The sequence below is a fragment of the Staurois parvus genome, unplaced genomic scaffold, assembly GCF_062004578.1.
Source record: "Staurois parvus isolate SC_StPar_1 unplaced genomic scaffold, SC_StPar_1.0 ptg000886l, whole genome shotgun sequence".
Classification (NCBI taxonomy): domain Eukaryota; kingdom Metazoa; phylum Chordata; class Amphibia; order Anura; family Ranidae; genus Staurois; species Staurois parvus.
Window position 1 is genome coordinate 5,858,210 of NW_028318682.1, and position 27,538 is coordinate 5,885,747.

General features: G+C 40.6%; 1 protein-coding gene across 1 annotated transcript in view; it reads right to left on the minus strand.

The window, feature by feature from the left end:
- Positions 1-2,402: 2,402 nt before the first annotated feature.
- LOC149442465 (CD2-associated protein-like) overlaps positions 2,403-27,538 on the minus strand; it is a 75,146-nt gene continuing 50,010 nt past the window's right edge. Inside the window, exons 12-16 of the mRNA XM_089656124.1 lie at positions 17,309-17,430; positions 15,431-15,523; positions 14,302-14,504; positions 11,327-11,390; positions 2,403-8,860 (exon numbers count right to left, since the gene is read on the minus strand). Of these exons, the coding sequence (XP_089512250.1) occupies positions 8,819-8,860; positions 11,327-11,390; positions 14,302-14,504; positions 15,431-15,523; positions 17,309-17,430 (524 nt within the window). The 3' untranslated portion in view covers positions 2,403-8,818. The remainder of the gene's footprint in view (positions 8,861-11,326; positions 11,391-14,301; positions 14,505-15,430; positions 15,524-17,308; positions 17,431-27,538) is intronic.

The following is a 27,538-nucleotide window of genomic DNA, read 5'->3' on the forward strand; positions in this document are numbered from 1 at the left end:
GAGCTAAATGGCAAAACAACCACAAATGTACAACACATGATATTATATTGTACTAGTAAGATACCTGGGTCCTCTGGACTATGTAGTGCCTCCTCCTAATTTACTATAGGTTGTCAGTTGAGCTCTCAGGTTATAGCTATTTTAATGGATGGTGATATTTGGGATGACAGGAAATTGAAAACTGGATGTTTTGGTCTCACCATAGCATTGCATTCACAATTCTGATAATACCCATCCCTCAGTGAAACCCTGGGTCTAGAAAGGATGTTTTTCATTTAGACACTTGGAAATGTGTACAGTAACTCAGCCCTTCATAGTTATTAGCTTTCCCATATAGTATCCAGCTATCAGAGTTCTCTAGTATAATCCATCTTTGATATGGCAAGGAAAACGTAGTTAGAAATCCATGAATTTCTCAATGAATAGTTGATCTGGGGGTACAATGTCTGTACAACTTGATAATCTTTGCAGTAGGGATCTGAATACCTAGGCAATGAAGGGACTACAGTGAACTACAGAAAGTGGTCTTGGATGTAATGCTGGATATTATGGAGTTCAATGCACCGTTTCATGGGACATTTCATTATTTGACAAATTTTTTTCCCCCAGGAGCAAAGGGCAGTGTGGCCTGTATTTGTGCAACAAAAGTACATGACAATATTTTGGGTCCTTTTAAAGTACACCTCTCAGGAGTAAAGCACAGGCAGCTATTGCTGGCCACCTCGTATCAATGCTAATTGCCTGGCTGGTCACAGATCTGGAACACATACAGGAATTGAGTGCCATAATTACTCATCTCTCTACTGGTTCCACTCAAACGATCAACTTCTGTCACACAGGCATGGATTGAAATTCAGCCATTCCCTGCTGAACTTCAATCATCTATGGCCAGCTTTAGTCGAAGATAAACCAGTGTACTTTGGGCTTTCTGCTTTTATCACATGATCAGTCCTAGTCCTATTTGTCCACAAAAAGCTCCAACCCCAATCTGACTGAGGACCTTTAGGATGAATTGGAATGTTAATTGCCAGTCAGGTCTTCTTATCTAACATCACTAGTCAACATCACAAATGCTCTTTTTTGGCAGAATAGTAAGATTCCTTAAAAAAAAAAAATTCCAAAAACTTGTGGAAAGCTTTTGCAGAAGAGTGGAGGCTGTTATAGTCACACAGGGAGGGCAACTCCATTCTAGTGCTCATGATTTTGAAATGGGATGTCCACAAATGTTTGGCCACAAAATGTAATAGAAGAGGCAATCTAACCAAAGTCAGAGGGAATCACACTTTTGACTTTAACCCCAAAACAGGTCTCTATACAAGGTTTCCCATCTACTTATAAAAAGGTAATAACTGTAAAATCAAAGGTAGAGAGTGGGAGTCAATCTCCTCTATGGGGGCATATAGCAATAAAAAAATAAAAAGGGCTATGACCACCTTCACTGCATTTGTCAAAAGAAAAAGTTTTAGCTTTGGTCCCTCTCATGTAACAAAATGGTCCCTCCAAATACATGTCAGTGCTTCTCAAACCAGTCATTATTGCAGCAAAGACAATCATTCCATCCATGTATATGCAAGGTTAGCTGCAAAATATACCGTTTGGATATACAATTTTTGTTTTGGATAGAGTGACACGGACTAGAGGCCAATAAGATTTTATTACTGTGTGCCAGAGAAACATTTTTTCCTCACATCAGTCCTTGTCAATCACAAAGGGGGGCTGAAGGTAACTCTCCTAAGCAACATTGTAATATAAGCAAAAAATACAGACCAGTCTGTTTTACAGCAGCCAATAAGTGAAACTATATTTTCACAGGCAGTCAGGTGAAAGCATGTACTACTGTATGCGGTACATTTACTTCAATATAAGAAACAGCTGTACCAATGCAATCTGATGTGATGTTGAGTGCATGGGCCTGATTCAGGGCCCGTATTAAAGCAGAATTTACCCATAACAGCTTGATATAAAAAAAAAATGTTCTTTAACAAGGAACAAACATTCCATATTAATTATATTTCTTCTTTCTGGAGGCCGCCATTTTGCTGAAGCCCAGAGCTTCCAAGCAGCAGTAAATCTTTAGGCTGTCAGCAGATCAACCTCATTTTTTTTTAGCAAAGCAACTGAGCATGTGCAGAGCAGGGTAAAAAAAGTGTATTACTGGATTTTAAACAGTATAGGCACTTATTTTTAGGGGCCAGCCTGAAGCGACTTAATTTTCTGACTAAAGTTACACTTTAATGTTTTACCTACTTTTGTCTTTAAAACCTTGTGTTAAACACCACCTGCGCCAAAGTTCTGACTACTAAGCCCAGCAAACTGAGGTTACACAAATATGCATCATAGAAGCCTTTGCAGAGTCCCTTTAGTGATGGAAACGGAAACCTGAAAGACATGAAGTGCTCCTCTAAATAAAAGCTCATTTATTCTCTGTTTCTATTGAGTACAGACAATGAATTTGCAGTTTACATGTACTCATTACCATAAGTGCCTCTGATACAACTTGCAGACTTTTCAAAAAACAAAGTTAATAACACCCAAAGAGACTTTGTGAAAATTCAATCATTTTATTATCTGCCCTGAAAGCATGCATTATATTACAGCGAGTGTAAACAGCCCATCTGATGCGCTGACATAAGCAGCTTTGTAGGATTTGGAATGTTATGTATAAACTTTTCTCCTTGGTAAATACGACATAAAACAGACATTTAGTGTGATACTTTGCCTGGCTAGTAACACCCAGAGCAGCTTACAAAAAAATTACTTTGTTAAATTACCTCATTGCGTTTTCATTCATTTTATTGCTACACATGAAAAGAAGGCCTTTTATTTCCAGATTATACTGATTGTCTCCATGCAAATCTCCCATTTAAGGACACAGACTGAGCATGCTATGGCAAAACCCTGCAACATCCAGAGGCTCCACAGTGTGGAAGTACAAGCTTTGACTGGACATGCTGGCACTTGTAGTTCCAGAGATGGTTGGAGAAGATGACCTATTGTCTGTGATCGTGAAGGCTTATACAGTTCTGGCTCTTTCACGCCTAAGAATCAAGCAGTTCCACTTGCCCTTCCAGCAACTCAACAGCATAGCATTAAAAATAGAGGTAGGCCACCTCTGTACTTCCAAATACCAGCAGTGTTGGACAACATGCACAAGCAATTTTCAGCCAACCTATTGAATGATCAAATTCCAAATGCTAAAAATATTAGTTAGTGGCGGTGGGCTTTACTACTTGGGAATTAAAGTCAAGAAACTCTATTAGAGATGCAAGAATTATGATTCAAATGGATCACAATGTGGAGCTGTAAGAAGATGAGTCACTTGTCATCCAATGAAAAGCAGGCAAATAACTTCATTCCTTGGCAATTTTGGACAGGTGATCATTTCACATGGTCAAGATAACTAGTGAATGAGAAAAGCCTGTCTTCTACCAGCATGTCTTCTTACATATCCCAGCACTGGGATCGGAGATTACCCCAACACATCTGTTTGCACAACAGCTTGACTGGAGTTAATATTAAGCCTGCCATACATGTATCGAATCTCAGCCGGTTGAGCAGGGACCAGCAGAGATTCAGTACATCTATGAGCAGGCTGATTAATCCAGATTTTTAGCATGTGATTATTGCCCGCGACTATAGTTTCTAGCAGCAATCATTGCATTCTCCCAGTCAGGTAAGTTCTCCACGCCCCACGCCAGAAAAACACAATAGCGGTGCTATTTTCCCATCAACATGCATTCTCCCATCAACATGGAGTATATTGATGGGGGAATCAAGAGACTCTTCCTTCCACCAGAGAAAATCAATTTATCTATAGCTTGCTTTAGGTTCAAAGGTTGTGGTTAGGGTACTGGTCAGGTGATGACTGATCGCAAAAAAAAAAAAAAGACAACTGTAGTGCTGTGTGAGATCACTCAGTCACCAACTGCCGATTGTTTAGGTAATAAACCTCATTTAAAGGATAAGTTCACAAAAAATAATACACTTTTTTTGCAGGTTAAAAAAAAATGTGCATTTATTATTTTTTGCTGAAGGAACCTGTAAAGCATTGCACCAGCGATCATATGGTTGGTGCCATGCAGGTTTCCTGCAGACCTGTCAGTATATCTGCTGTACATCCCCCATACAGGAAAGACGATACACGCTGACAGGAAGAATCAATGAACTCCCACAGCGCTGTGAGGGAGCCGGTCCTTTCATAACATGTTAGACCCTGAATACGGGTGTAACATGTAATAAAGGGTGAACTAATCTTTTAAAGCAAAAGGAAAAAAGCAATTTCAGAATATTGTTGATGCATACGACTATCCCTATTGTTAGGAATCCCACTGGGCTGAAGGCACATGGATTTTTCACAAAGTTGCATTTAAGCAAATTAAACGGAGGTGATGAAAAAAGGGAAATGCTGAAGATCAGTTGCTTATGACCAAGTCACTGCAAAGTCACACCACTTCTAAACACCCCACATATGATCCAATGAACAGTTCAAGTATCCGAGACTCAAAACGGGCAGTCATGAACAATGAAGGATTAACAGAACTCAGTAATTTACATGTATGGTCAATAGATTTCACTCATTTTCCAGTTACAATTGCAAATAATTCCTTGTTTTACAGTCCAGGTTTGATCTCAGGTGAAAACTGCTTGTGTAATTTGTCTTTAAGAGAATATCACTCTTGTGAACTCAGAATAAATGAGGCAACCCACAGTATTTGGGACACTAATAAAAATCAATGGATGCAAGCATCTCTTTGGGTGGGGTTGCATTCCCTAGCAGCATAAATGGCACATATGCAAGCACAGACCAATGATATAAAAACTGCAATTATCAACACCTCCATTTTAAAATGGACCTTCCATATAAAATGCAAGGTCTGGTTCCCAAGTGCCCCCTCTGCCCCTTTCGGAAACACTGCATAAACTTTAAAACCTGTAGAAAAAAAACATTACATAGTATACTTACCTTTCCCCCCAGCCTCTGATCACAGCACCTAGGCAAGGCAATGTTATCCTTCGTCCTGTGAGATCCGGGTCATTTAGAACTCCGAATGTGGCTGAGAATATACTTCCAGTATTGTGCTGCAGCATCTTCTCAAGAGATTTGGAGTTCTCATTATTCCTCGGAAAGTTATCAGCAGGAGGATTATGTCATTCCCTGCACCATGGAAGCCAAAAGAAAAGGAAGTACATCTTTTTCCCTTACTAGTGTATGCCTCTATGATTATCTTAGCTTATAGCAAGAGGAAGGGACAGGAGTACTTAAAAAGGGGACCTTGCAAGCAGTACAAGGAACACTTTAAAGAAGCATCCAAAATGAGTACTGACCCAGCAGCGGCCACCCAAAATCAACTGTAGTGGTTATCTAGGTGCACTGGCCCATCAGAAGCCTGAGCCCTAATCCTGAACACAGAAAAACTGAATAGCTGTTTCCAAAGCGTGGTAGTGTAGGTGTGCAAAGGTAAATTTCATTCAAAATCTATATTTAAAAATATTTTGTTTTTTTTTTGTTTCAGACACAGTGGAGAGAAGTTATAATACCTGTCAGGTTTTCAATGCTGTCTGTGCCCCATTAGGGAGATTCCCCCATTTGTCCTGTTTACCATTATCGAAAGTGAAAGGAGAAGAAAAACCCAAATTTTGGGTTGTCCCCAGGAAAGTAATAAAGGGAAAACTTTCCTATGGGGACATCAGTTCTGGTGACTTTGGGGTCCCCAGGGAACTCCCTTAATCTGCAGGTATTTCCACTCACTTTTTGTTTTGGCTATGGGACAGGAAGTGAAAGGAAATCTCCCCAATGGGACACAGATGGCCAAAAATAAACTGACAGGGGTTTCAACCCTCATTTATTTTTATCTAGAATGGGAGAAAAAAAAAAGTTTTGCCTATAGTTTTTTTGGGTGACTCAACGATCCATTTCTAATTTTGTACAGTGGCCATACCTCAATATTCACCAATATCTCCTTACCACTGCATACTTCATGAACATTTTTTTTTTTTAAATTTAAAGTTCAACGGAAATTGCAGAGAAGAACCCTCCTCTGTGTGGAAGCAGCAGTGTCTCTACAGAGAGCGGAACTCACCCCCCCCCCCCCCCCTTAGCCAGAGCTACAGCTCTCCAATCAGCAGGCAGTTTGGTAACAAGGAGCTTTAACGGACTCTGCTTGGATAAAGCAAGACATGCTGGTAGAAGACAGGCTTTTCTACCAAGGCTGTGGGTGCTTACTAAAGAAAATGAATCGTAGGACTCTTGTAACACATTTTGCTTTGACGCGCTCTAATTTTATTTAGCCAATTTAAACTGAAAGCTCAGTTAGGCTTTCATAACCTTAAATACAGGAAATCTCCTGTACAGATATATCACCACCAGAGCTGGAAGTTTCCAAAGGCAGATTCAGCTCTCTGGCAATTACCAAAAAGTGAAAGTTTTTCTAGCAGGGAAACAGCCTTTCAAGGAACAAACGTTAAGTATGTATAACTCAGATTTGTTAGCCACGGAAATCTTGAAATAAACTGCATTTTGATTGTTCTCACTGGGAGGTGGTGACACACATGGATGGTCAGTGGATTTTATGACAATACACAAGTGGTCTATGTTCAATCGCAAAAGAAGCGCCTATTCCTGTTAGGCCAGTGCTGACTGTATCTAATGACTCCCATAAATATGAGCCCTTACTCAAACACTGTTACATGAAAATAGAATCTTACAGAATATTAAACATACATGAAAAACTGGTATATCGTTTTATATAATCACAGCTAATTTAAACAAAGGAGCATAATCTGAAATAAACAAATGCAACCTGGCTGCACGGATAGCAATAAAAAAGTATCTTAAAAGGCATGGGGTAAATTTACCTATATTCATACATAGCTTTTATTTCTGGGAATATACACAGGTAAAAAAAATATTGCATAGAGCTGAACAGTCTTTCTAGACGTCAGGCTGAGAAGCCTGGGGTTAGAGGGGCAGCTTTCATGCGATATACAAAACGGAGAAAGTCATATCAGTAATGAATATATGGAATGATTTTAAAAGTGGCGAATCCAGTGTAAGTGCAAATGCTCCCAATTTACTGCATTAAATGTTGTGTCCCCACTCACAAGCAGGTTGGTTCAATCTTCCACCATGTTTGTTAAATTGTCCATGACCCTAGCAAGGACGTTCTGACTCCCTGATGTCCAAGATTTGCCTATGCCTGCTCCACAACAGCCCTGATATATAAAAGGAAACCTGGCTACTGAACTAATATGTACACTGTTATGGCTCAAGACAGCCGTTTGGCTGTCATGCTGAACCTCTGCTGTGTCAATGACAGTTGGCAAATCAGTTAACCTTACTTCTCTAGATGCAATATTCGTTCTTAGGGTTTGTGATTCAAAGTACAGAAGATCAGCAAAACACAGGCTACCAGGAGGAGATCAACATTTTAAAGGTTGCCTTAAAAAAAATACAAAAAACAAAAATCCATAAAATGTTTCCTGCAATAGAAGAAGGTTTATGCCCTCCTGTCCTATCTATTCCTAGAACTTTTTTTCTGGAACCTTTACTCTTTGAAAAGATTTATGGGCGCCTGAAGAACCTCCACATCTGACATTTCCAGGTGTCCTGGCTGTCTGGTCAGTCACTAAGTGCTGTGGTTCCTTTTGCTGGCCTCTATGCCACTATAGGATATAGACATGACATAGAAGGTGGCAGACTGGACCACATCGTGAGGCAACGGAAATAGACAGCTTCAACTTCCAGAAGGGCCAAAAGTGAAGTTTCCTCAGCAGTCTCTAGCTCTTAAAAGAATGTCCAGCCGTCTTTTCCTTGAGTCTTCACTCTGTTTTATGGAAGGTTTTTTTCGTTTAAGGTGACAGAGTCGCTTTAATTTAACGCCAAGCAGAGATGCTACCAGATTTCTGCTTGCCACTATGAAGAAACAGATGAAGAGCCGATCAGAAAAATAGGTGACATCGATTATCAAGCAAGGTATTTCAAGTGTGTGGCAGGAGGGTGAAGTTTGGATTTGTTTTTGGACATAGACACCGGAGGCATGGAGTGTTTTAACAAGCCAACTGGCAGTCAAACCCACCTCAGTCCACTGAAAACGGAATAATCAGATTCTTGTTGGACTCACTTTTTAACACAATCCCTTGTTTAAATCCTAGTGCAAGTGACTCGATTTCCATATACATATAAAAGAAAAAAAAACAAAAAGAGCTAAATATGCATATATATGAGATGCTTTCAACAGAGATTTTTAACATCTTGCTATATTGATAGAAATTTTATACACAGCTCGTTATTAATACTCAGCTGTGCACAGGCACAACCGGGGGAATTATTTGTAAATTTTATCTAAAATATACAAAAAAAAGTCAATTTCCCTTTCCAAGAATAGGAAAAATAACAGCTCGCGATAAAGCTAAGGCTATTCGTTTGGACCCCTGATAGACTATATTACAGATTATTTGAAAAGATATTTATAGATATATATATCACCATATTTATAGCATAAACATTTAAAAAATTACAATAGAAGTATTTAATAAAAGTCTGATACATAATTCCCTCTCTTTACACAGAAGTTCAGTAGTATTTCAAGCAAACCCAGTTTAAAACAAACAAACAAAAAAAAAAAAAAGGCTTGCCGCTCCAGCTCATAAGAAGTAAGGCCTCAAATTGTATTGGCAGAGAGCAGAAACAAAGGAAACCACAGCTGTCTCTTATTGTGAACAAATAATAAAATTCTGTATCATGTTTATCCTTCTGTTTATATAGGTGGAACAGATTGAAAATGTGAAGAGGATGCCGAGATGCAAGAGGAAGTCCATCTCATGTCAGTTGTACAGCTTTCTTTAACTTCTCGATCTCGCTCTGATGGAGAAAGGAGAAAAGAAAAAAAAAGAAAAAAGAAAAAAAAGTTATTCTGGGAACATTGCCACGAGTGTCACAATGCAGGGTCCACAACGCAAAAGCACAAACATTTTAAAGGAAAGAGCTGTCATTAGCTGTGTGTACAGACAAGCTTTTGCAAACCATTTTTGAAGCTTTTGCTCAACTTCAAGCCAGCTTTATTGAAGCCTGTTTACCCTCCTTGTGACTAAAGATTTTTGTACTTGCCATACATTTTTTTTGGAGTTAATTAAACATTTGGGTTATGCTGCCAGCTACAGGATTAGGACACTGGCAAGCAAAAGAAATAAATAGATGTTCGCCAACCAGTTATAAACACCTGCCGATTGCAGCATGCTTCAGTTTTGTACAAAAGCAGTACTTAATAGATCACAAACGCAGATGGGTGGGATTTTACGGTAAGGTGGCAACTTGTCCTTAAAACCATATGCTTATACATGATGATCTGAGTTAGTCGGCTGATGAGAAGTAAAAAAGAAAAGAAAAAAAAAAAAGGCAGTCATTCTTTGTGTCATTCAGCAGTGGCTGAGTGGTAAACCCAGACACCACAGAAAAAAGGACAAAATGTTGTCCTAAACCAGATTGCAAAGAAAAAGTTAGGATTCGTCCCAACGAATATTTTCTGGGGTGAAACTTTCTTTCCTCACACCAGGCAAAGTAAACCTATGTGTAGAGATTTTGGCACTCAAGACGTGGGTTTCAGCATTCATGCCATTAAAGCCAGTGAAGGTGAAGCACGGTGGCAAACCAGACCTTGAGATGTGAGATGTGGCTGATCCTGGCAGAAGTTTCATCATGTTTGAGTACTGCATCCACCTATGACCATTAAGAGAACACTGAAACATTTCTTCTCAATCCCACAGAGCAGACAAGGTAAAACGTTTTAGAGAAGGAAAGACGAAGATTCGTACTGATCCCACAGTGAGTCACAAGAGCATCCACCGTTTCTGCCAGAGGATCCCCATATCTACAGACAAATCTGCACAGCTCTATGTTGGACCTGGAAACTGAAACCAGGAGGTCAACATCTGGTGTCCCCCACCTGTGACACAGGTCCTGAAACATCTGCATGTGTAGGGACCACTCCCCTAGGTCCAGTCACTTCGGCAGACTGACAATTGTCCAGGTCTAAAATGTGAATGGCAGACAAGGCTGGAACATGGTGTTCTGCCCAGGATAGAGTCCTTTCTAACATTCATTGGGATTGACTGAAGGAGACTACCATCAATCACAAAGTCGAATGTCTCCTGGACTGTAGAGTCTGAGAGTTAGAATTACTTCTTGGGGAAAACTTTGCCTTGGGCCATGTCTAAAACCAGGTCCTGAGACTCTGTGATTTTCTGGTTCCAGGGCTAATTTCTAAGGTTTACAATCCAAGCAAACCTTTTAGGGTCAGGACTGTCTGCATTACATTGATGGTCAAAGTTTGAGATGACCACTTTCTTAATAGAAGGTTGTCTAGTTGTCCTACAATGGGAATAACCTGGGAGTGTAGCAAGACTAGAAACAGTGGTCAAAACCTTGGTGAAGGCTTGAGATGAAGGAGATAGGACAAATGATAGTGTCACACATTTCAAACAGCATACAAAGGGCACAGTCAGTGGAGGAAACACACATCATCACTGCCTGCAAGCAGCAAAGTACCATCGGATATGTAGTCCTTAGAAATTAGACATAAACCAAAGGAATGACCACAGAAGCAGCAAAGAATGCAGGAAATCCAGGATGTTCGAGAAAGGCAGCAGCACTCACACCATTAACGGAGATTTTTCAAGTAAACTTATACTGAACTGTCAAACATAACTGTTTGTATTGCAATTACAATGCTCAATGGTATAAAATGAAAATGTATGCGCATATGCTCTGACTATAGAACGCCTTTAATGAGTGATAAAGAAAATACATTTGATATTTAAAATGTATTTTTTTTTTAAACCACAGATCCTATCAGGTAATTAAACAGAGGCACACTGCCATCTTCAGTCTGTAGATACAGTTGCAGAGCCCAACAATGAATGCAACATGTTGCTGCTGTGCTAATCAGTACGTTTTTCTATATAGAATTCTGCAATGCTGCATCATTTCCAAAAACAGTTACAATTCCAACACTTATCACGAGTTGACTAATCCAGCAAGGTTTTCAAACTTATTATAAGCGTATGAGTGAAAAGCACAATGAGAAGAAATTACAGAACTGCAGAAAGAATGCTACATGCATTAGCGACCAGGCACAGATTCAAAGATGGGACAGAGCTTTTCTTGAATACCTAAGGTCTTTGTATACCAGAACACCCTAAGTTTTGGGGTTCACATGTAGGCACGTCTCATGGCTGTTAAACATGTGTTCTGGTGGTTTAGCAGCAAGGATATTAATGCAGATTCACTTTAAGCTCGATGAGCAGTTCTGTCTTCATTTATTTCACTTACCTCTAAACTGGATCGTAGCAGTTTTTCCTCTTCTAGGTCATGTTTTAATTTATCTATTTCTTTCCTGAAGAATTAGAAAAAAATAGGAGTATGAGCATCATTAAAAAATATCTAAACCTGAGAACACAAATATAAAGTATTGCAGCTTAGATGTGGTGGCTGAATTAGTTTAAACTTTTTAGGCTGCAACATTTTCAGAAAGTACAGGAAATACATGGAACATCAGCCCAAAAAAAAATAATTTTTGTCACTTATTGTAGCTAAACTGAGAGCAAAAATAATCTCATCTCCTTACAAGCCAACGTCTGTGAATTATCAATGCCTCTTCCATATGTAATGTAGGAAGACCTCTTTGTAGTCCAAATCAGGGCAGCAGCCTGGGTGACAACCATAACCCCCCCTCCCCCACAAAAGGGTGCCTTGGATCATCACGCACGCTTTGCTGGTAGACAGGATGGAAAAGGTTGCCGTTCAGATGCGTGTTGTTGCGATACTGCTTTACCTTGCTATTTCAATATGTGAGTATGGACTTGTTTTATAATTTATTTTATTTATTTCAGGTACTTTTATAGCGCCATCAATTTATGCAACGCTTTACATATATATATATATATATATATATATATATATATATATATATATATATATATATATATATATATATATATATATATATTGTACATTCACATCAGTCCCTAACCCTCAAGGGGTGTACAACCTAAGGTCCCTAACTCACATTCATACATACACATACTAGGGCCAATTTAGACAGGATCCAATTCACCTACCAGCATGTCTTTGGAGTGTGGGAGGAAACCGGAGTACCCAGAGGAAAACCACACAGGCACAGGGAGAACATGCAAACTCCAGGCAGGCGTTGCTGTGGTTGGGATATGAACCAGCGACCCTAGTACTGCCAGGCAGAAGTGCTAACCAATTAGCCACTGTGCCGCCCAATAATAAACTGGAGGTTTTAAACTATGCTACTCTATGCTAGTTGTTTTATATTCTCTCTATATGCCACAATTGTGGGGAACATGTGAATACTTCCCAGGAAATGTCTTTGTTGGTGCAGTAGAGACTGGGAGGATTTAACCTTTCATGCGCTGTCTGACCATATATTACACAGTGGTCACATTGATTCGTTAAGTCTTGTGTATTTGCTGTGGGGAGCACTGACTGTTGGCAGTCTTTCCTGAGAAAAGAACCATCACAAGTAGTGGACTGCTGGGCATCTTTCCTGATCAATACTATTACAAGGAGTGGCACACACTGATGCTTTTTATTTTGATATTTTTTGGACTTTTATTGATACGATGAGCTGGTGATTTAGGTTTTGTCAGATTTTTTCATATCTTATATTTCATTTTAATTGGATATGCGATTATCAGGATTACACGTATGTTGAGGAGTTTATATTATTCATATGTTTATGATCACATATACATCAGATTTGATATAGTTTGTACAACATTGTAGTGTTTGGTATCACAAATTGTAGTGCTGGCATATTATAGCCACTTTACCCAAAGGCAGCGATTTCCTTTTTATAAATCAGGAGAGCAATTGGGTGACAACCATGACCCTCCACCACAGATACAGTGGAGATGTGAGCACAGTTAGGAAAGAGAGCAAGTAAGTTACTTGCAGGATTATCACAAAAAATAATGGTAAAAAAAAAAAAAAGCCTAAAAAACCCCCAAAACAAACAAAAACCCAAAAAACAAATGGAGCCTCCAAATCTAAAAAGCCTAAGAGTTGCAATATAGTATATTTTGGCTTTGGCAGGCTTTTAGGAACTCAAAAACTTATTTTCACCAAAAGCTCTTTAACAAACTATAAGTGATCTCAGTTCATTTGCTTTCCAAGCACGACATCAGCAAACATGGTAAAACAGAACTTACCTACCGCTGTCTTATAGGCACTGTCATGAGAGATTAACAAGGCCTTCCAATTTTAAACTCTCCATTGACAATGATATTTCCTTGGCTGTCATTCAGATGCTTTGATCTCACAGCTGTCCGAGTTGCAGACCCATAGCAATTATAGAGATAAGTAATTCTGACACTCAATCACAGCATGCTTTTTTGAGGACTGTGACAAAGGGTTGCAATCCTGATTCTCTCATGACAGAGTCACTTTATTCCTGCAATAGCCTCTACAGAAAAGTTAAGGCTTAGGTCTATGGGCAAGTGCAGCTGCTTTCTTTTAAGTGCATTCATCTTGCACTCGAGATCAGTTTAGGACACTTCTGAGAATTTTCAGAGTCCAATGACAAGTGCATTTGCTTCAAGGCTTCTCTTGTACTTTCATTTATTTCTCTATTTGCACTACTGTTGTCTGTGTCCTCCTTGGGGAAATCCACTCTCTTAAATTTGTCCTGGTGACCAACACAGGGACTGAAAGGAGGGAAGCCCAAAACTATTAAATTGTCACCAAAACAGAAATAGGAGACATTTTCTAATAGGAATACTAGTTCCACTAACTAAGAGAATCGCCCACACTTAGGAAAGACCTCGTCATTTCCTTTTGCATCTACAAGACAGAAAATGAAGGAAAATCCCCCCAGTTGCATACAAAGGGCAACCCCCCCACCCAAAAAAAACACTAAACCCGATAGGGGTTTTACCAGTCCCCTATTATATTAAAAATTAAACAAAAAAAGCTTTACATTAGGTGCACTTTGATTTACCAGGTGTAAACCTACAGGTCTGCTTTCCTTCATTTCTAGCCTGTTACCTGCTTTTTCAGCTTCCTGTGGATTTTGTGCTATTGAATAGCATATTACAAAGGATATGAACTGGTTAAATATATTTAAAGCTTTGCTGGTAATATGCAGTAAACTTTTGAATCCGGAAATAAAATGTGTTATATGGCCATAAACCTCTGCATACACATTAATGGCTCCTCTATTAAAATGTTGTATTTATCCAGGATTCTTTGCCTCCCATCCGTGCACAAACAAGATGACATACCTATGTTCTTTCCTAAGTGCATCCACAATAGTTAACAACTCGCTCAGCTGGGCTCTTAATTCCTCCACTTCGCTCTTCTTCCCATCATTTAAATCTAACTTTGTTTTGATATCCACTAGAACAGGGCTCATTGGGGTGATGCTGGGTTTTGACGCAGTCGGCGTGGGTGTAAATATGGAAGTAGAGTGTGTGGTTACTGATGGCTGCAATAAAAAAAAGAGATGCATAGTTACCATGCAGTTCATAATTCTCACATAGTTAAAATTGTTCTGGTCACACAACACAGGACAACAAATATATAATACAAGGCGAGAGAAAGCTGAACTGCAGTGAATATGACACACGTTTCATGAGCTATGCCAGCTGCAAACAATGCCATATTAGGGAGGTTTAAATGACACAAATTATTGCAATTCTATGAATAAATCATTAGTGTATTTTTTTTCAGCAAGCAGTGCAAGTACTTGAATTTGTCCTGGTATCAGCATCTTGCAATCCACTCTAAAGCAGCACTCAGACAGGGAGAAGAAACCGCAGCACAAAGAGCCAATCAGGTGGCCTTTGGTGCTTCATGTGCTAACAAGGAGCATACTGATAGAAGAAAAAAGCAAAGAGACAGACGTGACCTCATCAGTGTTCTTTCACTGTCCAGTCACAGACTGTGGGAGGAACAAGACCTGTTAGTGTTTGATTGCAGCAGTGAAAAATCAAGCCTCCTGCCTTGCCAGAAGTATGAAAGTACTGAATGGACAGAAATACAAACCCTTTGACAAGTAAAACAGACCCTATACATTTTAGCTGTGTGTTTAGCCGTTTTCCTGGAGTTCAGCATTAAAGTTTCAGGGCAACAGAAAATGTTCAATTTAGCCTCAACTCTGGGGTAAGACGCCCCTTTTACATATGTATTATGTGAGCATGCACAGCTAGCAAGTCTATGAAGCATGCAGGAACCACAACACATATGTTTTTTTTGCCAATACATATTTTCACCTTACATGCAATTGATATATGTTATGACAATTTAAGCCAAAAGCATCTCACATCACTGAGGGCTTTTCATCAAAGTTCTATGAACTTTTAATATAGTGTCATGAAAGTTGTGAAATGTATTCCAGCCAGCATGAAATACCTTCTTTATTTCTAGTGGTGGTGGTGTTTTGGCACGTTCATTCTCCTCCTCATGATGCACAGGTACCTTCTGTGTTTCAGTGTCAGGTTTAGCCTGCTAAAAGAAGCAGAAGTTACCTACGTTAGTTTCCCATGCTCTCTGTTTAAAATGTCCGTTCTGCATTCACATAGCTCTAACTCCCTGAACCATTCATATCAACCCCCGTTCCACTTAAAATAACGTGCCCCACATGTGCTATTAACGACAACTTCAATTCCAAAAACAGTTGGGAAGCTGAGCAAAATCTACATAGAAAAAAAAATGCAATGACTTGAAAATCTAAACCCATATTTTATTCACAATAGAAAACATATCAAATGTTTAAAGTGAGAAAAAAAGGTACCACTTTAAGAAAAAAAAATTAAATTTTGTTATTGCTGACAGCAGCACTTCTCAAAAAATGTTGGGACATGGCCATGTTTACCACGGTGTAGCAGCCCCTCTTCATCTAACAATGCTTTGTAAAGGTCTGAAGAGAGGACCAGTTGCTGGAGTTTTGGAAGAAGAATGTTGCCCCATTCTTGCCAGATATAGGACTCTTAACTGCTCAACAGTTCTGGATCTACTTTATCATATTTTTTGTTTCAACATGCGTTAAATATTTTCAATTGGTGAAAGGTCTGTACTGCAGGCAGGCCAATTAGGCACCCAGACTCTTCTATGAAGCCATGCTGTCGTCATGTAGCATTGGCCTGTTGAAATATGCAAGGCCTTCCATGAAAAACACATTGTCTGGATGAGAGCATATGCTGCTCTAAAACCTGGCTATATCTTTCAGCATTGATGGGGCCTTTCCAGATGTGCATGTTGCCCATTCCATATGCAGTAATGCACCCCCATACCATTAGAGATGCAGGTTTTTGAACTGAGAACAAGATAGAAGGTCCCTCTACTCCTTAGTCCAGAGGACTCAGCACCCATGGTTGCTAAAAAATGTAAACTTTCGATATGTCTGACCCACAGAACAGTTTTCCATTTTACATTTTTGGCTGGCAAAGCGAAAGGTGTTCACAGACATTGTTTTTGGATGTTTCTGAAGCAAATAAAAGCTGGATGCTGTCTGACATGAGTTTCCCTTACTGGTACACTGAAGATTGGCTGTTAGATCTGAGCGCTGTCAAGGTGGTCACATGCGCCTTCATACCTGGAAGCTCTGAGTACTGTTGACGGGCTGTAGAGGAGGAAGGAGCAGTGAAGGATCACTATTTAAGTGGTTTTAAAGGCTAAAGGGTTTTTACCTTCCAGAATCCTATGCATGACGGTAAAAAACTTCCAGTACGCAGATTATCCCTCAGCCTCCCTAATACTTACCTGAGCCCGATCTCGCTCCAGCAATGTGCACGAGAGCAGCGGCTCTCCTGGGTCTCTGCTTCTACAATGACTCACACTGTTGTCAATCACAGCCAGTGAGGAGGGACAGGGGCAGGGCCGAGCAGTTCTCTGCCTGTCTCAGAAACACAGAGATGGCTCGGGAGTGAGCAGGTACCAGTGCCCCAGGGCACTCAAAAGGGAAAAGTCAAAAGAGATGGCAGGGGACCCAAAAATAGGAGGATCAGTGTTGCTCTGTGCAAAACTATTGCACAGAGCAGGTAAGTATGCCCTGTTTGATATTAAAAAAATAAATAAAAAATTAACCTTTAATATCACCTTAAGGTGAGTATAACGAGATCAGAGTCAAGTTGACCATGCCTCTTAAAAATTTACCAAAGAAAGGATTAGCTCAGTGTATGCACACCACCAAAAATAACTTATGATTGGGAAGGGGCCATTACACGCTGGCCTATTAAATGCAGGCATTTGTAGCAATTTCCCCCCTACAATTCAACCTCCGATACTTACAGGACTTGAACCGTTAAAGCGGCCAGGCAGCCTCTTGCCGGTCATCTTTGGTCGGCTGGCAGTCGGATGAGTTAAGTTTTCTGAGGTAGGCAGAAGTTCATCAAAACTGAGCTCTGAGGGAGCTGAGGAAGACAGAAAAGGGACATAAAATGAGAATGATACATGAATTCAGCAATCTGAGACATTATTCCTCTTGGAGAACTAAAATTACCAGCATACTAAGTAAATCCTGCCTGAAAGCGTACAATGGAAAGAACGGAGTGTTTTTCTTGTCTTCAGTCATCTGTGCAAACAGTTATGGATTTTCTAGACAGGCAGCGTCTGATCTAGAGACAGCATGACAATTACCTCTTCAAATCTCACCATGGATTTTCTTACTAACTGCAGCTACAAGTTGTTGGGGAATTCGGTGACTGTTTGAGACTACTGTGGGTTCTTAAACTCAGGCAGCAAGTCAGGTCTACCGCCATCACCAACAGAATTCGCAATCAGTCGCAGAACAGGGGTTGAATCGCCTGCGCAACAGTGCCAATACAACCGTCTAGGACAGAAGCTCAACGTGACCTTACTATGTTGCTCCATGTGTGCATTGTTCAGTAAAAAAATGTGTCTTAAACAACATGAATGTGTCACACAGTAAAAATATATTGGTAGAAAATCAAGAAAATAATTACCCATGGAATTAAAATATCATCTAGTGATTTAATTTGAAATAAAAATGTGATGTAAAGTTATGCAGGGGAACATAGGGAATGAAGGACAGTTCCAATTGACAATCTCCAAGGGGGCAAGGATACACAGTACCTGCTAAAGTCAGCCACTAGAAAAAACGAGAAAGCATAAAAAATATGTAAGAAAAAAACAAAAACAAAAAAACAAAACAAAAACTTAGGCTACATGGTATAATGCATGTCCTCAATGGCAATGCAGTATACACTTCTGACAAAAAGGAAAAGAAAGAGGAGGCATGACATCTAAATGTAAAAAGAGTCTGATAAAGGCATGTGTCTTACATACAGACCCCGCTCTTATTACCATGTTCTCCACCAAAATTAATACTGCAGCATGCAACAAACCGGGACCTTACAAGTGACAGAAACTGAACCTTTTATGTGGCTCACAAAACAAGCTTTAATAGGTACCCACTGGCATTTCAATTGAAACTGGCTTCTTGTATACACTGAGAATTCCAGGGAGCTTCTCCAACCAACTCTCAAAAATTCTGGGACCGTTACAAAAAAATTACCTGTACTACTAATGGATTTCTGATATGCAAATAAGAATGTATCCACCAGTTATGTGAAAAAACTGGGACAAGTATACAATAGCTAAAGGGCACAGAGAACTACTTGTGTTATACTGCCATCTTCAGGTGAATGGACCCTGGCAAAAAAAAAAGGCAGGAACCCCCAACCCAGGCATAACCCCTCCCAGCTCAGCTATACCTCAGTTTTATAGCAAGCAATAGGTAACAGAAAAGGAAAAAAGATCTCTGTGTCTTGTGATGTACTCCAAGAAAAGGATGTTGCAGGTAAACCAAAAACCCTAGTTGTATATAACAAGATACAGAAGACTTCATATTCCTGACTACTTCGGATGTCTCAAAGCGCTGAACACGAAGGGGTGGCAACACAGCAACAAGGCCAACATGCCCAAAACCAAAAAACAGAACAAGAGGGAACCCCACAGTAAAGCCACCTTCAAGCCACCTCTAGCATCCACAGAGGAATGAAAACCTTTGCAGTGGAACTTCGTAAACACATGAGTAGAAAACCAGGTAGCAGCCTTTCAGACTTCAACAAAAACGTCATGCAGGAAGCACTAAACATGCCTGGTGGAATGGGCCTTGACTGGGAAAGGAGTAACTTTGCCCTTGATTCCAAAGGCTTGAGAAAAAAACTGACAAATCAAACTAGAAATAGGAGATTGAAAAAGGATCTCATCCTTGTGAAGAAGCACCTTCTCCTTAGAATGCGGACAAAAAAAAAAATGGCAACACAATGACCTAATTCATGTGGAACAAAGAAACCACTTTAGTAGGTAGGAGGACATCAGCTAAAAACTGAGTCTTATCCAAGCTGGGAGGTGTCACGAACTAGGTGAGCAGGGAGAGAGCACACAGAGGCAGATCACACAAAACCCGACATACAAGCATTTATTGGGGTACGTGCAAACACAGTAGGGATAACAAGAATCTGTAGTCCACCAGACCACCAAAATAGTCCACCAGGTAGCAATGTAATATCACACATAGTCCATGTAGAATGGCGCAGAAAAATGGGGAACCAGTACACCGAACAGTACAGCAAGGGGAATGTACACAGCGCACGGGGCAGAGATCCACAGACCAGCGTATAGCGTAGCAGGGGGTAAGTCCAGCACACAAGGCAGGGATCCAAGCAGACCAGGGTAGAACGTAGCAAGGGTAAATCCACCAGACAGGGCAGACAGGGGGTTAGATCAAGCACAGGGTAGAGATCTAGGCAGACAAGGGGTTAGATTCTTAGTACACAGAGCAGGGATTCTGGGTAGCAGAGTATGTTGCAACAGGAAGAAGGGTCAGCCGCACACCAGAGGATAGCTGAATATAGTGTATATTTAGTTATTGATCCATAGGACACACAACGCCAGGTTATGATTAAGCACGAGATCGTGTGAAACGCATTAACAGGTCCTGTATTCATGTCCTGGTGTTTTGTGTGTCCTATGGATCAATAAATATACACTATATTCATCTATCCTCCGGTGTGCGGCTGACCCTTCTTCCTGTGTGGTGGCGAGCCAGAGCCTGCACCTGTTGTGGATTGATCTGGATTGTTTGCCTGAGCGGTATACCTCTGTTTTTTGGATTCAGCAGGGTATGTTACATCAAGGATACAAGCCAGCAATTGGATACAGCAGGCACTTAGTACAGAGTCCAGGACTACAATCCAGGCACAATGAGGGGCCGTCAGCAATAGACACACCACGGGTGCAAAAACTCACCAATCAACAACAGTCTCAGCAGAGGAAGTTCATGCAGAGTGGCAGGAAAAGGATGTCCATAGGGCATAGGTCCTTCAAAAAAAAAACCCATCGGGGGTCCACAGAGGGCTGTTTGTCCAGGCCTCTGTTTCAGGGCCACACAAATTGCAGTTGCAGAAAGAGCGGAAAGTCCCAGTGTCCACAAAGCCACACACTACACAAACTACCCAGGAGTGCCGAAAGCAAAGTCTGTATCAGCAGCTCCATGCAGCTTCTAGTCTCCTAAAGAAACTTGCAGCCATGAGCTCCTCTGTCCATCACTGACATAAGCTCTGAACAGTCTGCCACCTTTTAGCACAGGTCTGCTATATCATACCTTGGGAACAGCAGAGACCTCAGTCCACATGGTCGGTGCAAGGGTGTCTGACCATCCTGATACAAATTTCAGTGAATTCTGTATTCCCTGCTGAGAGACTCCATACCTCCAGACCCTCTGGTCACCAGAACTCACTAATCCATTATGCATATCAGCTAACGTATTTACATACTGCCTTTCACTTAGTTTCAAGTAACAAATGTTCTTTTAGAGGTTTTTTTCTCTTTCCCTATTTCTCAAAAATTTCCGTCACAAGAGGGGTCATGCTTGGGTGGTGCTTTAGGGTGTTTTTTATCAGTGTCCATTCACCTGAAAGTGGCAATATAACCCAAGTAGTTATAAATGTGAAGTCCTCTGTGTCCTGTGAGATACGAATAATAACTGTCTTTTCTTCATACACTTAAAACTGCAACTAGAACGAATTGTAATTTTACATTTATTAAATATATTTTTAGCTATATTTTGTGTTTGAATTGATACATGACATCTTAAAAATCCCAGTGTCTGGACACTGTTTATGGGTGGGTTTATATAGGGGCATGGTGTCTTGATAAATTTCCTGTTTATACTTCTTGTAAATATGTAATCTAGCTACAATCAGGCAACATCTTCATTATGGTTATAAGAGAGAGTAGAGGCACAACGTACTGCAGACCAGCTTGGTCCAAACAATTAATTTAAAGTCAAATGAAACATTTAAAGCAGATCTTGCATGAAGATAGGTCTACTCATTTAGCAGCCCCCACCTCTTAAATAGAAATTCAGACCAAATCCCACAAGTATGTCCTCCTGCACAGTACTGGACTGTCTTCTTGTGCGATTTGGGTTTCTCAGCTTTCCCAAGATTCTGCTCAAGCACACCTACTGAAAGATGGTGGAAATCAGGGGGACGGTGAAATACTTTTAAATCTTTTATCATTGTAGTGCTTTCACTGAACTCTATATTTGGGTGGTGGGCAGCGGCAGAAGCATAAACAGACCTTGCCTTTTCAGGTGAATATTATTCTAGGCAAGCGCCACTCATACAGCTGAAATACATGTATGTTTATGGTTTTATCTGCCAAAAGATATGTGATGGTGTGCAGGTAATGTCATTTAGACATCTTCCTGACTGCACAGCCACATGAGTAGTTCCTGATCATTCGATTTGCCTTCCAGGTTCAGTTTTTCTTCACCTTCACTCTCCTCACTAGACAGTGAAATGGCATCATTACCTCTGTCCAGCAATGATAAACCAGAAAGTAGAAAGACTGATCTGACTAGCAGAGGTGTGCATGTATCGCAAGAATGACTGACAAAAGGAACAAATCTTTTAACTGGTAAAACAGTAAATCTTTATGCATGTTGGCCATGTTCAGACATTTCCTGAGTAAATAACTAAAACAGAGTGGATTGTATAATCTGGAAAGTGACTTCGGACTAAAAGCCTCTATTCTGTAACTTCTAATGATTGTACTACATTTCTGTCTATATCATCTATTGACACTGCAGACTGCCGTGATAGAATGTGCTCTTACCAAAATGGAGAAGGGTAGGGGAAGTTCCCGACACGAAAGAAGGGATACATGGCAAACAGGAGAGGAAACAAAATCTGGAAAGAAAAGTTGAGGAGAGGAATGTCTAGAACAAAGAGTTCAAAACAAAATTAACTTTGCAAAGAAGAGAAAAAGAAACATTTGCAGAAGCAGCAGAAAGTCTGAGCAAGCTCCTGAGGTACTTGTATATAGTGTAATTACCCTTTATCTGCAGCCAGGATCTTAGATGACACAACACCACTATGCTGCAATGTGTACTTTTCAAATAGCACTCTAATAACATGAACCTATAGAACTATTTGGTCAATTGTATTATTTTTAAAGCTTACAATACTTTATTTGCATAAATCGTGTGTGCAGTATGAAACCGACTGTCTAAGAAGAAAGCCCAGCACTAGCTTGATGACCGATCCTGCAAACGTTTTCAGATGGCAATATACCTACAAGATAGAGAAGTGGATTCCATCATCAAAGGAGTGTTATGCAGCTATGTGTTTATGTGTAAACTAGAACCAGGTAATTAAATTCTGTAGTTAAGAATACAGCAGTAAATATCAAAAGCGTATTTCCTAAAAACCTTAAATTATTTGCTGATTTAAAGTGCTGATATTGTCTAAAAATTGAGGCAAGAATTAGAGTTTTTACCTCTAAAAAAGGTTCTCGTTTTCCTGAAATTATACCGACTTATGTTATCTGGTCAGTTTAGCTGGCAATGGTCGAATGTAGCTTAATGGTGTTCCTAACTAAATGCGAATACTAAATAGGCTTTCTATGCTGCACCTCTGTGCCTCATCATTGGGCAGGATATCCAAGCTGCCCTCTGTGCTGGCGTGGCCTAGCTCATAGCTAGCAAAGTGCATTTTCTGCAAAGCTTTTGCTAGTGTGGAGCAGGTCTCATGTGGCAATATCTATGATCCCTTCTGGAAAAATACAACAAAGAAACAACTTTTAGCTTTACTATTCCTTTTTATCTTTTTATTTTATCTTTCTATTTATGCTTGAACCTCAACAATGCTTTCATTCAAATTGAATAAAATTGCTGACTTAGGAATACATAACTTGTAAAATGTTTAACATTTACTATATTTCTACTTGAGCTCCAGGGCCAGTATAAAATACACTCCCTGCGGCAGCAGGCTAAAGAGACAATGGATGATTTCTGTGTGGAAGAAGCAATCTCTCTGATGTGGACCATGAGCAACAGGGAGCATGAATTATGCTGATTTGAAAGCTCTGGCTGTGACTCAGTGGAAATGCATGTAGGGAGATGGCTGCTCTCAAACAGAGAATTCTTACCTGCCAGAGGATGGGGATTTTACACTGGTTCTGAAGCATAAAATATATTTCCAGCATTGCAGTCAAATTTTGAGAAGCCCCGCACTATATATAGTTATGGGTTCCCACTCACACCATGAAAAAAAGGAAAAAAAAAAAAAAAAAAAGGATTGCTTGCAAAGTACAGTTGGGAGGGAAGACTTTTTTTGTTTTGTTTTTTGTTTTTTTTTAAATCAATAACATACTATGTACACCCCAAAAATAAAGCCAGTTCAGCAGGGATTGGACGAGATTTGAACCATCTATGACAGGCTGATTGTACACAATTTGATTTGTTGTACAATTTGTGTACAACCAGCCTTACAAATTTTTCACGTGATTGTTGCAATAATCCCTGTGTTCTCCTGGCAGGGACGGCTCCCCTCCCCTCCCAGGTAGAACACAATAGCTCCACGGGAGGGATTTCCCCATCAACACTGACTGTTTAAATGGGGGAATCAAGCAATTTTCTTTCCTGCAACCCTTGGTTGCAGGAAAGAATATCACATTGTCTATGGCAAGGGTGTTGAATTAAAATTCAAGGAGGTCCAGTCACTAAAATTTTCTTCTGGCCGAGGTCCGAATAAGGTGTGCCCATAAGTATGCCCCCTTACATTATGTGTCACCATCAAAGTGCAACTTTACATCATGTATACCCATCACATCAGGTGTGCCCATCAGAGTGCCCCTTTACATCACGAGCCCATTTCCACAGTATGTGCCCATCTGTGCCTCCCTAACATATAAAGTGCCCATCAGAGTGCCCATTTCCACAGTATGTGCCCATTTGTGCCTCTCTAACATATAAAGTGCCCATCAGAGTGTCCCTTAACATAAAATGTGACCAGAGCACCCCTTAACATAAAATGCGCTCATCAAGAGTGCCCCTTAGCATAAAATGAGCCCGTCAGAGTGCCCCTTAGCATAAAATAAGGGGCATGCTGATGGGCACATTTTATGCTAATGGACACGTTAAGGGGCACATTCTATGTTGTGCCCATCAGAGTGGGCCTTAACATTCAATGTGCCCAGAGTGCCCCTGTAAGACTACACCCTACCTTGAGGGCAGACAGGAGCTGTGCCGGGATTCTTGCTGGACGCTTGTGTACAGGCAGGGAGTGTGTACAGGCAGGGAGCGGAAGCCAAAAGAGACAGTGAGCTGAAAGGGGCGGGGCACACGTGATGTCATGTTGCCATGACGACCACCCTGCTCAGTCGCGGATCTGTCATTGCGGGCTAGCGGTCCAGGGGCAGCGCTGTTGGGGCCGTTCGCGGACCGCCATTTAGTGAACGCTGGTCTATGGCCTGCCTTAGAAGCTATAAACCTTTGTTAGGACAGTTTGCATATCTAGTTTACTTATGATGAGATCTGCCATCACAGTACAGATGGGGTTATTTATAGAAAATATACCTCCCCAATCCCTGCCTTAACGTTAACCAAGTAGGATTTTTCAGTAAGTAAAAAAAGTAAGCAGAAATTTTAAAATACTATGCTATGCGATGACTGGCAACATGTTAAAAATTTAAAGTAGGTGTTTTCGAAACTCAGCTGCAAAAGTGGAAATACACCAATTAAAAGCCTAATAAATGTTTAAAGTGTTGTTTATTTCCAAAGTAGTTTTTTTTTTTTAGTGAAAATACAATTGGGCTTTAACATTACAACACACACTAGATACGAAGCAAAGCATCAGCAAATATGGTGCAACATATGTCAACGAATATAAGCCAAGAACAAATAATAAGCAATGAAATTTACAGGTGATGATTTGTGTGAAATTCACAGGATAACCCATTTCTAAGACTGGACTGAACATAGACTGCTACACAATCAGGGTCCCTACTCAAGCCTGAAGGTCTAAAACAATGTCATACCTCTAATAACCACAAGATGGCAGAGGATGAAAAGCTTGCTGCACAGTTAAGAGCACCTGTCATCTAAAGTGGACCTATAGTGGAAGTTGCAGTGCAGCCGTGTCTAAAAGACAGCAGCCACGATCTGTGAAAACGTATATGGGGAAAAAGCTCTGCAGCAGTAACACTGTGAATGTAGGATATCACTGCCAATCATGTAAACACTTGGGCCTTCCTTTGTATTCATTTTATGACAGCCAAAGGCAAACAGTAACGTCACTCAACTAATTAGTATCATTTGCATTGCACTGATAAAATACTTCCCCTACAAACTTCCAGTAAAGCCAATGTTTCTGACATTTTATGACCGCCATTGGTAAGCAGTAACTTCACTTACCTATTTATAATTTAACTAAAGCAGGATAACTCAAGCAGGAGGAAGATACAGCAAAGAACTCTACTGCACGCTGGATGGACTGCAAGCAAACACCCTGGGAAACATCTACAAGTTTGATTCCCACTCCATCTACCTTTTAATATGCCGCCTCTACTCCTTTTCATATTACTATCCTCTGCTGTCAAAATCTCATATCTTTACCCCTCTGCTCCACCCCAAAGCTTATACATCTCACCCTCACTTCTACCATCTCCCTACTACTGCTCTCATCACCTCCTGCTGATACAAACACCAGGACAGGAAGACATGTGCAATCATATACATCCCACTCCCATCTTACTTTCCTCACCCTCCTTCTCCTAACCTCTGGGGATATCTCTCCAAACCCTGGTCCTCCACTATCTCACCCTCACACCAGGCACACTCCTTCCTCCAGGAATAGCCGCATTTCACTCAATTTAGTATCAATCCCTATGCTCCCAAAAACCACCCTCCCTTTTTCATGTGCACTCTGGAATGCCCGCTCTATCTGTAATAAGCTCACCTCTGTCCATGACCTTTTCATCTCCCGCTCTCTTAACCTACTAGCAATTACAGAACCCTGGCTTCAAGCGTCAGATTCTGCTTCTCCAGCAGCACTTTCCTATGGAGGCCTTCTCTGGACTCATTCACCCAGACCAAATGGTCGGAAAGTAGGTGGAGTTGGTTTGCTTCGATTTCCACTGAGCACCTTTCAATTCCTCCCTAACCCTCCCTCTCTTCTTTCGAGACTCACTGCATTTGGCTGTTTTCTCCCATTTCTCTGAGGATTGCAGTGATCTACTGGCCTCCTGGACCGGTGTCTCTCTTTCTTGATGACTAATAAACGTGAAGAAATTTATTTACTTTAAACCAGTGCCACATATAGTGCTATTTCAAAAATAATACTGATCCAATACTTTAAACACTTCATAAATAGTCCTCTTTGTGCTTCCTATAACTTTTCAGTGACAAATAAGGTGTTTTTGTGCCACACTCCCCGTGCTCAATAGATAGGTGTACGCTCACCTCCTTATTTAGCCAAAGTGGCTAAAAACACTTTTTTGTCCTATCAGGACAAGGTGGAAATCTTCACACTATATACCTGTTTCCATCCATGCTGTGGATTGCCTTATTTCTGCCACCAGAGGTCTCCCTTATTCGTCCTTCCACACTGTAGCCTCAATGGGTGGTTAGAGATGGTTTAGATGGTATTTCCTCCTCCCAGTAAACCATGTAAGAAAGAGCCACAATAGTGCCTTATCCTTTGTGAGATTCAATCTTTAATTTATAATTGAAATCGCCACTCACATTTTGCAGTGTTCAGCCAGGTTGTATTCAGCAGGTATGTGCCCAGATCCTGTACTTGTAAATGCCGCTCGTCCACCGCGGCGTCGTGACGTCAGAGCCCCTCCCCTACGCGTTACGCCACCGGGTCACGTGGCTTCATCAGGGGGAAAACAATTGGACGTCACTGCGCTCTGCTCCATTTATATGGGCAGTCGGCGCCAATATAAATAAAGCAGAGCGCAGTGACGTCCAATTGTTTTCCCCCTGATGAAGCCACGTGACCCTGTGGCGTAACGCGTAGGGGAGGGGCTCTGACGTCACGACGCCGCGGTGGACGAGCGGCATTTCCTACACCTATCTATTGAGCACGGGGAGTGTGGCACAAAAACACCTTATTTGTCACTGAAAAGTTATAGAAAGCACAAAGAGGACTATTTATGAAGTGTTTAAAGTATTGGATCAGTATTATTTTTGAAATAGCACTA